Consider the following 11995-nt stretch of genomic DNA (forward strand, 5'->3'; position numbering starts at 1 on the left):
GGGCATGGGTACTGTCCCTCAGCTCTTCAGCTCAAGGCTCTTACTCTACCACTTGGGCCACAGCGCCACTTCCGGTTTTCTGATGGTTTATTGGAGATCAGAGTCTCATGGACTTTCCTGCCCTGGCTGGCTTTGAACCGCCATCCTCAGATCTCAGCCTCCTGAATAGCTAGAATTATAGGCATGAGCCACCGGCACCCAGCTTGATTTATGGAGTAGTTTGCATTTGGGGCTGGGAAGGTGGCTCAGTGGTAGAGCGCTTGCCTTGCATGCATGAGTCCCTGGGTTCGATTCCTCAGCACCACATAAGCAAAAAAAAAGAAAAAAAAGCCGGAAGTGGCGCTGTGGCTCAAGAGGTAGAGTGCTAGCCTTGAGCTGAAGAGCTGAGGGACAGCGCCCAGGCCCAGAGTTGAGGCCCCACGACCGGACCCAAAAAAAAAAAAAAAATTCTTTAGATTTTTTTAAAGGAAAAATTTTATTTTCTCAAATGAGTTATTTCATTATGTAACCATCTATGTTGGTGCATTCATGAATTTTTAGAAAATTACAGTTTGTACCAGTAACACTGAATTTTCTCATTTGTATTTTAATATACTCTGATGGTTGTACACTATGGTGAAAAAACAGTACAAACTGTGAAAAAGAAGAAAAGGTTTTTAACCATGACAGTTTGGGGGAAAAAAAAAGTTAACTACAACAAATAGAGGTGTCTAATAGTGAAAAAACATACACTAAAGAAGTACAGAAATATAATGCAGAATAATACATATGATTATAGAACATTATAGTGAGAATATCAAGCATCTCAATTTTCAGTTATGTTTCAAGTAATAAATGACATAATGTTCAGTCAATCTAGTAAAATGTTAAAATAAAAAATTCTGTATATTTGGATATCCAAAAAGATTGTCTAAGAAAAAGCTAATGAATATTATCACAATAAAATCACAACCTCACATAGTTTACAGTCAACAACATTGTAAGGTATTACAAATTCCACTTTTTTTTTCCAGTTGTGGGGCTTGAACTCAAGGCTTGGGCGCTGTCCCTGAGCTTTTTCACTCAAGGCTAGCACTCTACCACTTTCAGCCAGAGTTACTTCTGGTTTTCTGGTGGTTAATTGAAGATAAGAGTCTCATGGACTTTCTTGCTCTGGTTGGCTTTGAACTGTGAACCTCAGATCTCAGCCTCTTTAATCTTTTTTTTTTTTTTTTTTGGTCAGTCATGGGGCTTGAACTCTGAGCTTGGGCACTGTTCCTGCACTCTTCAGCTCAAGGCGAGCGCTCTTCCACTTGAGCCACAGCACCACTTCCAGAATTCTAGTGGTTTATTGGAGATAAGAGTCTCGCGAACTTTTCTGCCCAGGTTGGCTTTGAACTGAGATCCTAAGATCTCAGCCCACTGAGTAGATAGGATTATAGGTGTGAGCCACCAGTGCCCAGCCCACATTTGTTTCTTTACAACATGGAGGTCCATGTTACCAGGAGGTACAAACTGAGAAATCTCAAAAGTTACATTTTGGGATTAATAAGTCAAGATGAGAAGTTAATTTAATAGAATTAAAATATTCTCAAGTCATAAAACTTAATAAATATTGTAATTTTTTTTGTCAGTCATGAGTCTTGAACTCTGGACCTAGGCTCCTCAGCTCAAGGCAAGTGCTCTACCACTTGAGCCACAGTGCCACTTCCAGTTTTCTGGTGGTTTTATTGGAGATGAGTCTCATGGACTTTCCCACCTGGGCTGGCTTTGAACCATGATACTAGATCTCAGCCTCATGAGTAGCTAGGATTACAGGTGTGAGCCACCAGCACCTGGTTTGTAATATATTTAATAATGCCAGTCTCAGTGATGAATACTAAGCCAAGTCCATGTTAATCCTTTCTTTATGCTCACATATAAAATAATTCTAAGAAGTGAGTTCTGTTATTTTTAAGATTTGTGGACTAGAGTTATAGAAATAAGGCTGGCTTATTGCAACTGAAATTTGCCTGGATGCCTCAACAGCAAGTAGTAGAGCTGAAATAAGAACCTAGGGGAAGCCGGGCACTGGTGGCTCACGCCTGTAATCCTAGCTACTCAGGAGGCTGAGATCTGAGGATCGCGGTTCAAAGCCAGCCCGGGCAGGAAACACCGTGAGACTCCTATCTCCAATAAACCACCAGAAAACCGGAAGTGGCGCTGTAGCTCAAGTGGTAGAGCACTCGCCTTGAGCTGAAGAGCTGAGGGACAACGCCCAGGCCCAGAGTTCAAGCCCCACGACCGACAAAAAAAAAAAAAAAAAAAGAACCTAGGGGATATCAGAGCCTCAGTACCATGCAAACAGAAAAAGCCAGAAGTGGTGCTATGGCTCAAGTGGCAGAGTGCTAGCCTTGAGCAAAAGCAGCTCAGGGACAGTGCCCAGGCCTAAGTTCAAGCCCCAGGACTAGCCAAAAAAAAAAAAAACACCCCACAAAAAATCCTAGAAATAAAGGTCAGTAGAACAAAATATAAGCAAGACTACTGGTTATGATTACCATAGAGTTATGAAAATGAAATAGAACTTCCAAAATACTGATTTTAAAAGCTTCACACATGCTGGGTACTGGTGGCTCACACCTGTAATCCTAGCGACTTAGAAGGCTGAGATCTGGAAAACAGGAAGTGGTGCTGTGGCTCAAGTGATAGAGTTCTTGCCTTGAGCTAAAGTGCTAAGGGACAGCGCCTAAACCTACGGTTCAAGTCCCAGGACCACAAAAGAAAAAAAGCTTTACACACATGTGTGTGTGCATGCATATATATGGTAAACACCAGAAAGACTGATCAGGAGGGTCAGAGAAATGGGGTGATAAATTCAAAGGGGGATTCTATTTGTGGTCAAAGCTGAAGCTCGCTCCTGTGGGAAGTAATAAAATGTAAAAGCCAGGGTGGCAAGAGAATCATACAGGCTGAATGTGTCCTCCAAGTGGAAGGATCCTGGAAGCTGGTCTGGGAGTACAGTACTGAGCAACTGGTACAACTGGTAGACCTCCAGGTGTACACGTTCATCTTCCTATTTTTAAAAGTAATGTTATAATTTTGTAACTAACTTGCCCAAGTTACAAGGAATCAATTTCTGCTATTCATATTTTAGAACTTCCTTGAAAAGAACCAAGCTAATAGTTACACTGTTATTCAGATTTTTAACTTCTCGTTCCTTATTTACACTGTGTCTTTCTTCTTTTGCTTACTTATCTTATTACCAAAGCATGCTAAAGTCAGCTCTGGAAAACTTCCCAATCACTGTTTAAACTGCATCCAAAGCCAGGCACTGGTGCTATATACTTCTAGTTCCTCAGGAGGCTGAGATCTGGAGGACTGCAGTTCAAAGCCAGACTGGGCAGAAAAGTCCATAAAATGACACCAGACAAAACCAGTGCTGGAGATGTAGTGATAATGGTACAGTACACGCTGAACAAGTGTCAGGCCCTGAATTCAAACTCTGATGTTAGTTTTGTTTTCTTTTTAAAAGACATTTATTTATAGCCAGGCACCAGTGGCTCACACTTATAATTCCAGCTACTTAGGGGCCTGAGATCTGAGGATTGCCATTTGAAGCCAGCCCAGGCAGGAAAGACGTGAGCCTCTTATCTCCAATTAACCACTAGAAAACTGGAAGTGGAGATGTAGCTCAAAGTGACAGAGCACTAGCCTTGATCCCTTGGCTCAAGCCTGTAATCCTAGCTACTCAGGAGGCTAAGATTTGAGGATCACAGTTCAAAGCCAGCCCAGGCAGAAAAGTCAGTGAGACTCTGATCTCCAATAGACCACTAGAAAACTGGAAGTCGCGCTGTGGCTCAAGAGGTAGAGCGCTTGCCTTGAGCTGAAGAGCACAGGGACAGCACCCAAGCCCAGAGTTCAAGGCCAGGACCGACAAAACAAAAAACAAAAAAACTCAGGGATAGCACCCAGGTTCAGTTCAAGCCCCATGAATGGGGGGAAAAAAAAAGACATAACCCCAACAAACTAGCTTAAAACATTTAAAATGTCACACAAGAACTTACCCTTTGTTGAGTATTAAACTTTCTTCTTCTGCTTCTGAGAGTACAATCACTTTAGTGGGAATCTGGGGCTCACGTAGAGAGTAAATTCTAGTAAGCAAAAGGGAAGAAAACACAAAAAATTCTCTTGCATGTCCCCAAACTGTACTTTCTTCTTCATGTAAAGAGTCTTATTTAAGAATTTTCCAGACTGAAAGTAAAAAAAAAAAAGAATTTTCCAGGCTGGAAATGTGGCTTAGTGGTAGAGTGCTTGCCCAGCATGCGTGAAGCCCTGGATTCGATTCCTCAGTACCACATATAAAGAAAAAGTTGGAAGTGGTGCTGTGGCTCAAGTGGTAGAGCGCTAGCCTTGAGCTCAGGGACAGTGCCTAGGCCCAGAGTTCAAGCCCTATTCCCCCCCCCCAACTCCCCCCCCTCTTGCCAAAAGCCAAAAGCTATCATAAAAAGTTAAGCAAAGATTATTCTTTTTTTTTTTTTTTTTTGGTGTGGAATAAACCCTGGGCCTCACATATGCTACACAAGTGTTTTATCTCTGTGCCATACTTACAACCCAGGGGAAAACTATTCTAACCTTAGTTATAGATTGGTCTCAGAGAGGCAGAGGCAGAAAGACTAGTTAAGGCATGGAAGGCATGGAAGTAAGGATGTAGTTAGGAAATAATTAAGCAGCACAGCCTGGCCACTCAAACACACAAAGAGAAATAAACTACAACTTACCTTATTACATTATCTGATGTTAAAAGTACTATGTGAGGATCTAACATTTCACTTGGATACCAGGCAGCATGCTTAAGAGTCAGAGAGGTGGAACTGGTGAAGAATCTCTCAGCAACTGGAGTAGTACTAAAATAAAGATGACAATATTGCACAACATTTGAATGAAAAACCACCTAAAGGCAAATCTATTTAATACTTTCTGATTTTCTTTCCTTTAGTTTTTTTTCCTCTTAAAGCTTACTATAAGAGCATCCAAAGAACCGTAGTGCGCGTGTGTGCGTGAGTGTGTGTATACTAGGTACTGAATTTAGGACCTGGATGCTGTCCCTTAAGTTTTTTGCTTGAGGTAATGTTCTACCCCATAGCTATATATAGTTCCACTTCTGGATTTTTGCTGGTTAATTGGAGATAAGTCTCATGAATTTTCTTGCCCAGACGCAATGAACTGTGATCCTCATGAGGATCTCTGTCCTGAATAGACAGGATCACAAATGTGAGCCACCAGCACCTGGCCATGTAATACATTTTACATAGTTTTTCACAAGTGTTTTTCTTAAGGTATCTTAGTTGATCCTTTTGGTAACCTTGTAAGGAAACGGGCAGATATTATGATTATTTTTGAAAATTAGGAAATATTAGTTCAAGTGGATTTCCTTATATATTGTACAGATAATAGTAGGTTTCTTTTCTTTCTTTTTTTTTTTGGGTCTGGTCGTGGGGCCTGAACTCTGGGCCTGGGCGCTGTCCCTCAGCTCTTCAGCTCAAGGCTAGCGCTCTACCACTTGAGCCACAGTACCACCTCAGGCTTTTTTTTTCTTTTTGCTTATATGGTGCTGAAGAATCGAACCCAGGACCTCCTGCATGCAAGGCAAGCGCTCTACCACTGAGCCACCTTCCCAGCTCCTAATAGTAGGTTTCTACCTAATATTATATTCCTTTTAGTAGACCTTCCAGATCCTCATTTTTCTAGATTGTTGAAAAAGCTTGAATCTGGAAGTGGTGGCATATCACTGTAATCCCAGTACTGAAAAAGTTAAGCAGGAAGATCACAAGTTCGAAGCTATCTTTAGCTACACAGCAAGTTCCAACAGCCTGAGCCATACAATGAGACTGTCTCAATCAACTAATTAATCAATCAAAACCTAAGCAAATTTCTTACTTTAGACATTATCTGCTTTAAAAATCCATCTTATGTCTGGCTGGACATGGTGAAACATGCCTGTAATTCTAAGTACTCTGGAGACAGAGGTAAAAGGCTAGTGGACCAAGGTTAACACATAGCTAAGTTAATGAGACTCTATCTGAAAAACAAATTAAAAGCAAAAGGACTCTGTGTGTGTGTGTGTGTGTGTGTCTCAAGTAGTAGAGTGGTGTGTGTGTGTGTGTGTCAAGTGTGTGTGTGTGTGTGTGTCAAGTGTGTGTGTGTGTGTGTCAAGTAGTAGAGTGCCTGGCAGGTGTGGGCCCTGAATAGCATGGGGGGGAAAAACCTTCAAAAACCAAAAAATTTGTTTCTTTCAAACTGATAGCATAATTTAGGCATAATAATAATCGTACATACATAGCAACATTATCTGACTACAGTAGTCACTGGCATGTAATACCAACCACTTGGGAGGCAGAACCATAACAACTGTGATTCAAGGCCAGCCTGAGGAAAAAGTTTAGAGATTTTACTCAAAGAGCAAGCTGGAGTGATGGGGCATACCTATATCTTAGATCTTTGAGAGGCATAGGTAGAAGGATCATGGTCCAAAGGTGGCCTGGGCAAAAGCATTGAAGGCCCTATCTTAAAAATAAACAGATAATCAAGTGCCAACAGCTCACACCTGTAACCCTAGCTACTCAGGAGGCTGAGAGCTGAGCCCAGGAAGGAATGTCTGTTATCTCCAAAGGGGAACTCTAGGTCAAAATGGTAGCTAGCCCTTTATTGAAAAAGCTCAGGGACAGTGCCCAGTGCCCAGGCACTAAGTATAAGCCCCACTACCAACACAAAAAAAATTGGTCTTGAGCAGTTTTCTCCAGGTATCATAAATTAAAACTGGGTGCTGGTGACTCATGCCTGTAACTCTAGTTACTCAGGAGGCTGAGATCTGAGAATTGTGGTTCAAAGCCAGCCCAGGCAGGAAAGTCCAGGGGACTCTTATCTCCAATTAACTATCAGAAAACCAGAAATGGCGCTGTGGCTCAAAGTAGTAGACTGCCAGCCTTGAGTAAAAGAGCTCAGGGACAGGCCCAGACCCTGAGTTCAAGCCCCATAGCCAACAAAAATAAATAAATAAATAAATAAATACCAAATGAAAACACAACTTACCTACAGTTCACTGTTGCTTTTCCACCTTCAAATTCAGAATTCTTCCCCCATCTTTTGGGAAATTCTAATACCATAAGTCCTTTTATTCCTATAAGTGCTACGTGATGGTGTGTTGGACTTAATAAGACTTGATAAATTTCAAACAGGGGAGGATTTATGCAAAGCAATCTCTGAAATTAAAGCAAATTTTTAAAATACATATCATAGTTACCTGAAACCAGAGTCATGCTTTAGTTTTCTGTATTTATAGTATAACAAAGTATTCCAAATAAGTAGTGACACTTGAGCTACTGATAAAATATTTTTAATCAATTAGATTGAAATGTTATATAAAATGCATCAGATATGCCTACTTTGACAGAAATAATGACACCCAATTCTGCTTTTTTATGTTCAAGCACCACACTACCATTCCAGTTCTCCACTTTGGACCATCCCTTCTCACACTTCCCATCAATCAAATTAATATGTACTTCTGGGAAATCACCATAGTCCTGTCTACTTGTGTCTGCAAAGCTGAATGAAAAATATCTTAGAGAGCAGGTAAATTAACTCAGAAGTATAACAATTATAAATGCTATAATAACAAAGAATGACTTCAAGAGCTTTTGTAGCAAGCTGCACGTTGGCTTTATAGATGCAGGCTTATGTGAAACACTGGTATTTCAAGAGGTTTCTTTTTTTTTTTTTTTTTGGGTCCAGTCGTAGGGCCTGAACTCTGGGCCTGGGCGCTGTCCCTAAGCTCTTCAGCTCAAGGCTAGCGCTCTACCACTTGAGCCACAGCGCCACTTCCGGCTTTTTTCTTTTTGCTTATATGGTGCTGAGGAATCAAACCCAGGGCCTCAGGCTTGCAAAGCAAGCGCTCTACCACTGAGCCACCTTCCCAGCCCCTTCAAGAGGTTTCTTAAAAGCTGCCTGTCTCAGTATCATATGTTTTTTTTTTTTTTTTAATCTACTTTTCCCATCCCCATTTTCTTCCATTCTAATTACTTTCCAAAAGGACTTCTAGTGTATTGTTTACACTAGTATAGAGAATAGCCTAAGCCAAAATTCTTTCAGGTAAGTTCTCAATAAAGTGTGATTTTTACTAATTGGTACTGATTATTATAAGCCTATGTCTTTTAGGTAGCTTTTGCTAATTCTAATCAAACCGGGCTTTTTCCTCCTGTCAGAGGTTGTTTTCCTTCTGTGCCCTGTTCTCAATATCCATCTTCTTTCTACTTGATTTTGACAGTTCAACTCAAACCAGAGGTCACCTTGCTTATGCTACATAACACAATCATGAGTTTATCTGTGATAATCACAATATTTAGGACTTTTGTTGATATTGTTTTTAAAATCATTACTCATTTTTAGAACATCCAAAGTTGTAACTCACGATTGCTGCTTTCTTTCCAATTCATGAGTTTTTGAAATTCTGGATAACTGAAAGTTACAAAGATGGTTGCCAATATTTACTGAGATCTTGTATATTCTAGGCACATACTCAAGTACTGGATATAGAGAAATGAGTAAGACCACTGTACATGGTGATACATACTTCTAAACCCAGCTATTCAAATGTGGGAGGCAGGAAAATTGAGGTGAGCTTGGGCAAAGGTAGCAGCAAGACCCTATCTCAAAAACAGTAACAACAAAAGGTCTGTAGTTCAAGTGGTAGGGCATTTGCCCAGTAAGAGCAAGGCCTTGGGAAAAAGAAATAAGAATAAGGTAAGGTGGGCCCTGGTGGCTCATGCCTGTAATCCTAGTTACTCTGGAGGCTGAGATCTAAAGATCGTGGTTTGAAGCCAGCCCAAAAAAGGAAAGGTTGTGTGACTCTTTTTTTTTTTTTGGGGGGGGGGGTCCGGTCATGGGGCCTGAACTCTGGGCTTCAGCTCAAGGCTAGTGCTCTACCACTTGAGCCACAGCACCACTTCCCACTTTTTTCTTTTTGCTTATGTGGTGCTGAGGAATCGAACCCAGGGCCTCATGCATGCAAGGCAAGCACTCTACCACTGAGCCACCTTCCCAGCCCGGGTTGTGTGACTCTTATCGCCAACAAACTACTAAAAAAACTAGGAGTGGAACTGTAGCTCAAGTAAAACAAGAGCCTCAGGGACAGCACCCAAGCCCTGAGTTCAACTCCCTAGCACAAAAAACAAATAGGGTAAGACAAACACAGCCCCTGACTTGATGTTTACAGTTTAGAAAAGAGGAAAAACAAATTTCAAATCATTACAATATTGTGCTAAATGCTGCAAAACAACGTGGAATGATACTGAAATAATGGGGGCTACGGGCATGGCTTATAGTGAAGTGCCTGCACAGTAAGTGCAAAGCCCTGAATTCAAACCCCAATACCACCAAAAATAAATAAAGAGAACATTGTGTGCTGTAAGTCATCACAATGGCACTCACTTATAACTCCCACCTGCTGGAGTTAAGGATGATTGCTTGAACTCACAGTTTGAGGCCAGCCTGGGCTACATAGGGAGCCTGCTCCTCTCTCTCTCTCTCTCTCTCTCTCTCTCTCTCTCTCTCTCTCTCTCTCTCTCTCTCTCTCTCTCTCTCTCTCTTGTTAGTCATGGGGCTTGAACTCTGGGCCTGGGTGCTGTCCCTTAGGTCTTCAGATCAAGACTAGCACTCTACTACTTGAGCCACAGCATCACTTCTGGTTTTCTGGTAGTTAACTGAAGATCAGAGTCTCATGAAGTTTTCTGCCTGGGCTGGCTTTGAACCTCGATCCTCAGATCTCAGCCTCCTGAGTAGCTAGGATTACAGGTATAAGCTACCAGTGCCCGGCTTAAATTTTTGTTTTTAATGTAAATGACATACTGTGTGCTAAAAACCTTATAATTATTCTTAGAAGTTTTGCTGTAAGTAGATCTGGACCTAATTTCAAAACTACAGAAGCACTGCATCTTGTTAGAATCAAATTCTCCTCAACAAAATTTGGTCCAGGGCACAAAACAGACATCATACATTAAATTATTATAAATGATCCATAAAGCAATATCTGATCACAGCAAGCCTAATATTTTCTGACCACATCCACTTTCACATGCCATTGGTTTATAAAAATAAAAAGCTGCTGGGCCTGGGTGGCTCAAACCTGTACCCCTATCTGCTCAGGAGGTTGAGATCTGAGCCATCTGGGTTCTGAAGCCAGTCCGGAGGCAGACATACCTGAGAGACTCTAACTAGCAAAAAAAAAAAAAAAAAAAAAAAAGAGAGAGAGAGAGAGAAGTGAGCTGTGGCTCAAGTAGCAGAGTACCAGGGCTTTGAGTAAAAAAGGCTAGCCTGATGCCCTGAGTTCAATTCCCAGGACCCCCATAAATAAAGCCTTCCAACATTAGGAATGACTGAATATTCCACAATAGGGTTAAAAAAAAATCAACAGGTTCAACATGCAGCATTCAAATCTACTCTACTTAGTGCTCACCACAGTTACCCAAGAGAAAGTTGAGTCCACCTATTCAAGTGTCACATCATGAAACAGGTCTATCTTGACCACACCCACTAAAAATAGCAACTATGGCTCCCACGCTGTCCCTTTACCCTGCTGTTTTTTCTTCAGAAGCCTCAGTCAGGTAACATTTTATTGATTATTACGTGAACCTCTCCATCCTCCCTAATCAAATAATCAGCTCCTGAATAGCGTGAGTTCCCGTGTCTGGAGTCCATAAATCTATCGGAGCAGAATAAAAAACAAGAAGGGGGCCCTTCCCACTCCATCCGGAAAGGATGCCCGGAGGAACTCCTGTCTACCACTGCACACCCACCAGAAGATGAAAAGTAGCCGAGTCCGGCAACCCAAGCTCCCGCCTGTAATCCTGGTGACTAAGATCTGACAACTGCGGCTCAAAGGAAGGAAAGTCCGCGAGACTCTTGACCTCCAGTTAACCACCGAACGAAGGCCAGAAGTACAGCTCGGATTCAAGGGGTAGAGCGCTAGCCTGAAGCAAAAACAGCTCAGCTGCGGGACAGCGCTCAGACCCTGAGTTCCAGGCCCAGGACCTGCACGCACGCGTGCACGCGCACACACACACACACACACACACACACACACACACACACCTCGCTCAGACCCTGAGTTCCAGGCCCAGGACCTGCACGCACGCGTGCATACACATACACACACACACACACACACACACACCTCGCTCAGACCCTGAGTTACAAGCCCAGGACCTGCACGCACGCGTGCACACACACACACACACACACACACCTCGCTCAGACCCTGAGTTACAGGCCCAGGACCTGCACGCACGCGTGCACACACACACACACACACAGACCCTGAGTTCAAGGCCCAGGACCTGCACGCACACACACACACACAGACCCTGAGTTCAAGGCCCAGGACCTGCACGCACGCGTGCACACACACACACACAGACCCTGAGTTCAAGGCCCAGGACCTGCACGCACGCACACACACACACGCGCGCGCGCGCGCACACACACACACACACACACACAGCCGAGATGGAGAGGGAACCAGGCAGCGAGCTCAGCTCCTTACCTGGTACTGGGAGAGGTGAGGCTCCTCGCCGCCGCCACCGAGTCCCCGAAGGCGGACCACCAGGAAGGCGCTGCTCTCCGCGTCCCACAGGAAGAGCTCACCTCCCAGGCCGAACGTCAGGTTTCTCGTCAGCAGCTGGGGCGGGAGCTGCGGCGATACCGGCAACGCCGAAGTGGATTTCTCAGCTTCCACTGGACTCTGGTTTTTTAATCCCTCCCGGAGCCGAGAGAAAACCGCGTGGTTGGGAAGCCAGGTCTGCCACAGCTCACCATCGCACACAGACGCCTCAGCAGACGCCATGTTGGCTCCACTGCACAGCGCTTTGCAGTCGCTCGGCCCCGCCGCTAAGCGCAGCCAATCCACGGCTAGCAGTTCGGATCTACAGCCAATGATGGTGTAGGCATCCCGGAAGCACGCGTCGGGCTCCGTGGGCGGGGCAGG

General features: G+C 43.4%; 1 protein-coding gene across 1 annotated transcript in view; it reads right to left on the reverse strand.

Moving 5' to 3' along the window:
• Positions 1 to 11889, reverse strand: part of Nup88 (nucleoporin 88) — a 36938-nt gene extending 25049 nt beyond the window's left edge. Inside the window, exons 1-4 of the mRNA XM_070001693.1 lie at positions 11555 to 11889; positions 7048 to 7217; positions 4737 to 4862; positions 4023 to 4109 (exon numbers count right to left, since the gene is read on the reverse strand). Coding sequence (XP_069857794.1) covers positions 4023 to 4109; positions 4737 to 4862; positions 7048 to 7217; positions 11555 to 11854 — 683 coding nt within the window. The 5' untranslated portion in view covers positions 11855 to 11889. The remainder of the gene's footprint in view (positions 1 to 4022; positions 4110 to 4736; positions 4863 to 7047; positions 7218 to 11554) is intronic.
• Between the last annotated feature and the right edge of the window lie 106 nt (positions 11890 to 11995).

The sequence above is a fragment of the Dipodomys merriami genome, unplaced genomic scaffold, assembly GCF_024711535.1.
Source record: "Dipodomys merriami isolate MVZ:Mamm:240054 unplaced genomic scaffold, mDipMer1.0.p SCAF_59, whole genome shotgun sequence".
NCBI lineage: Eukaryota > Metazoa > Chordata > Mammalia > Rodentia > Heteromyidae > Dipodomys > Dipodomys merriami.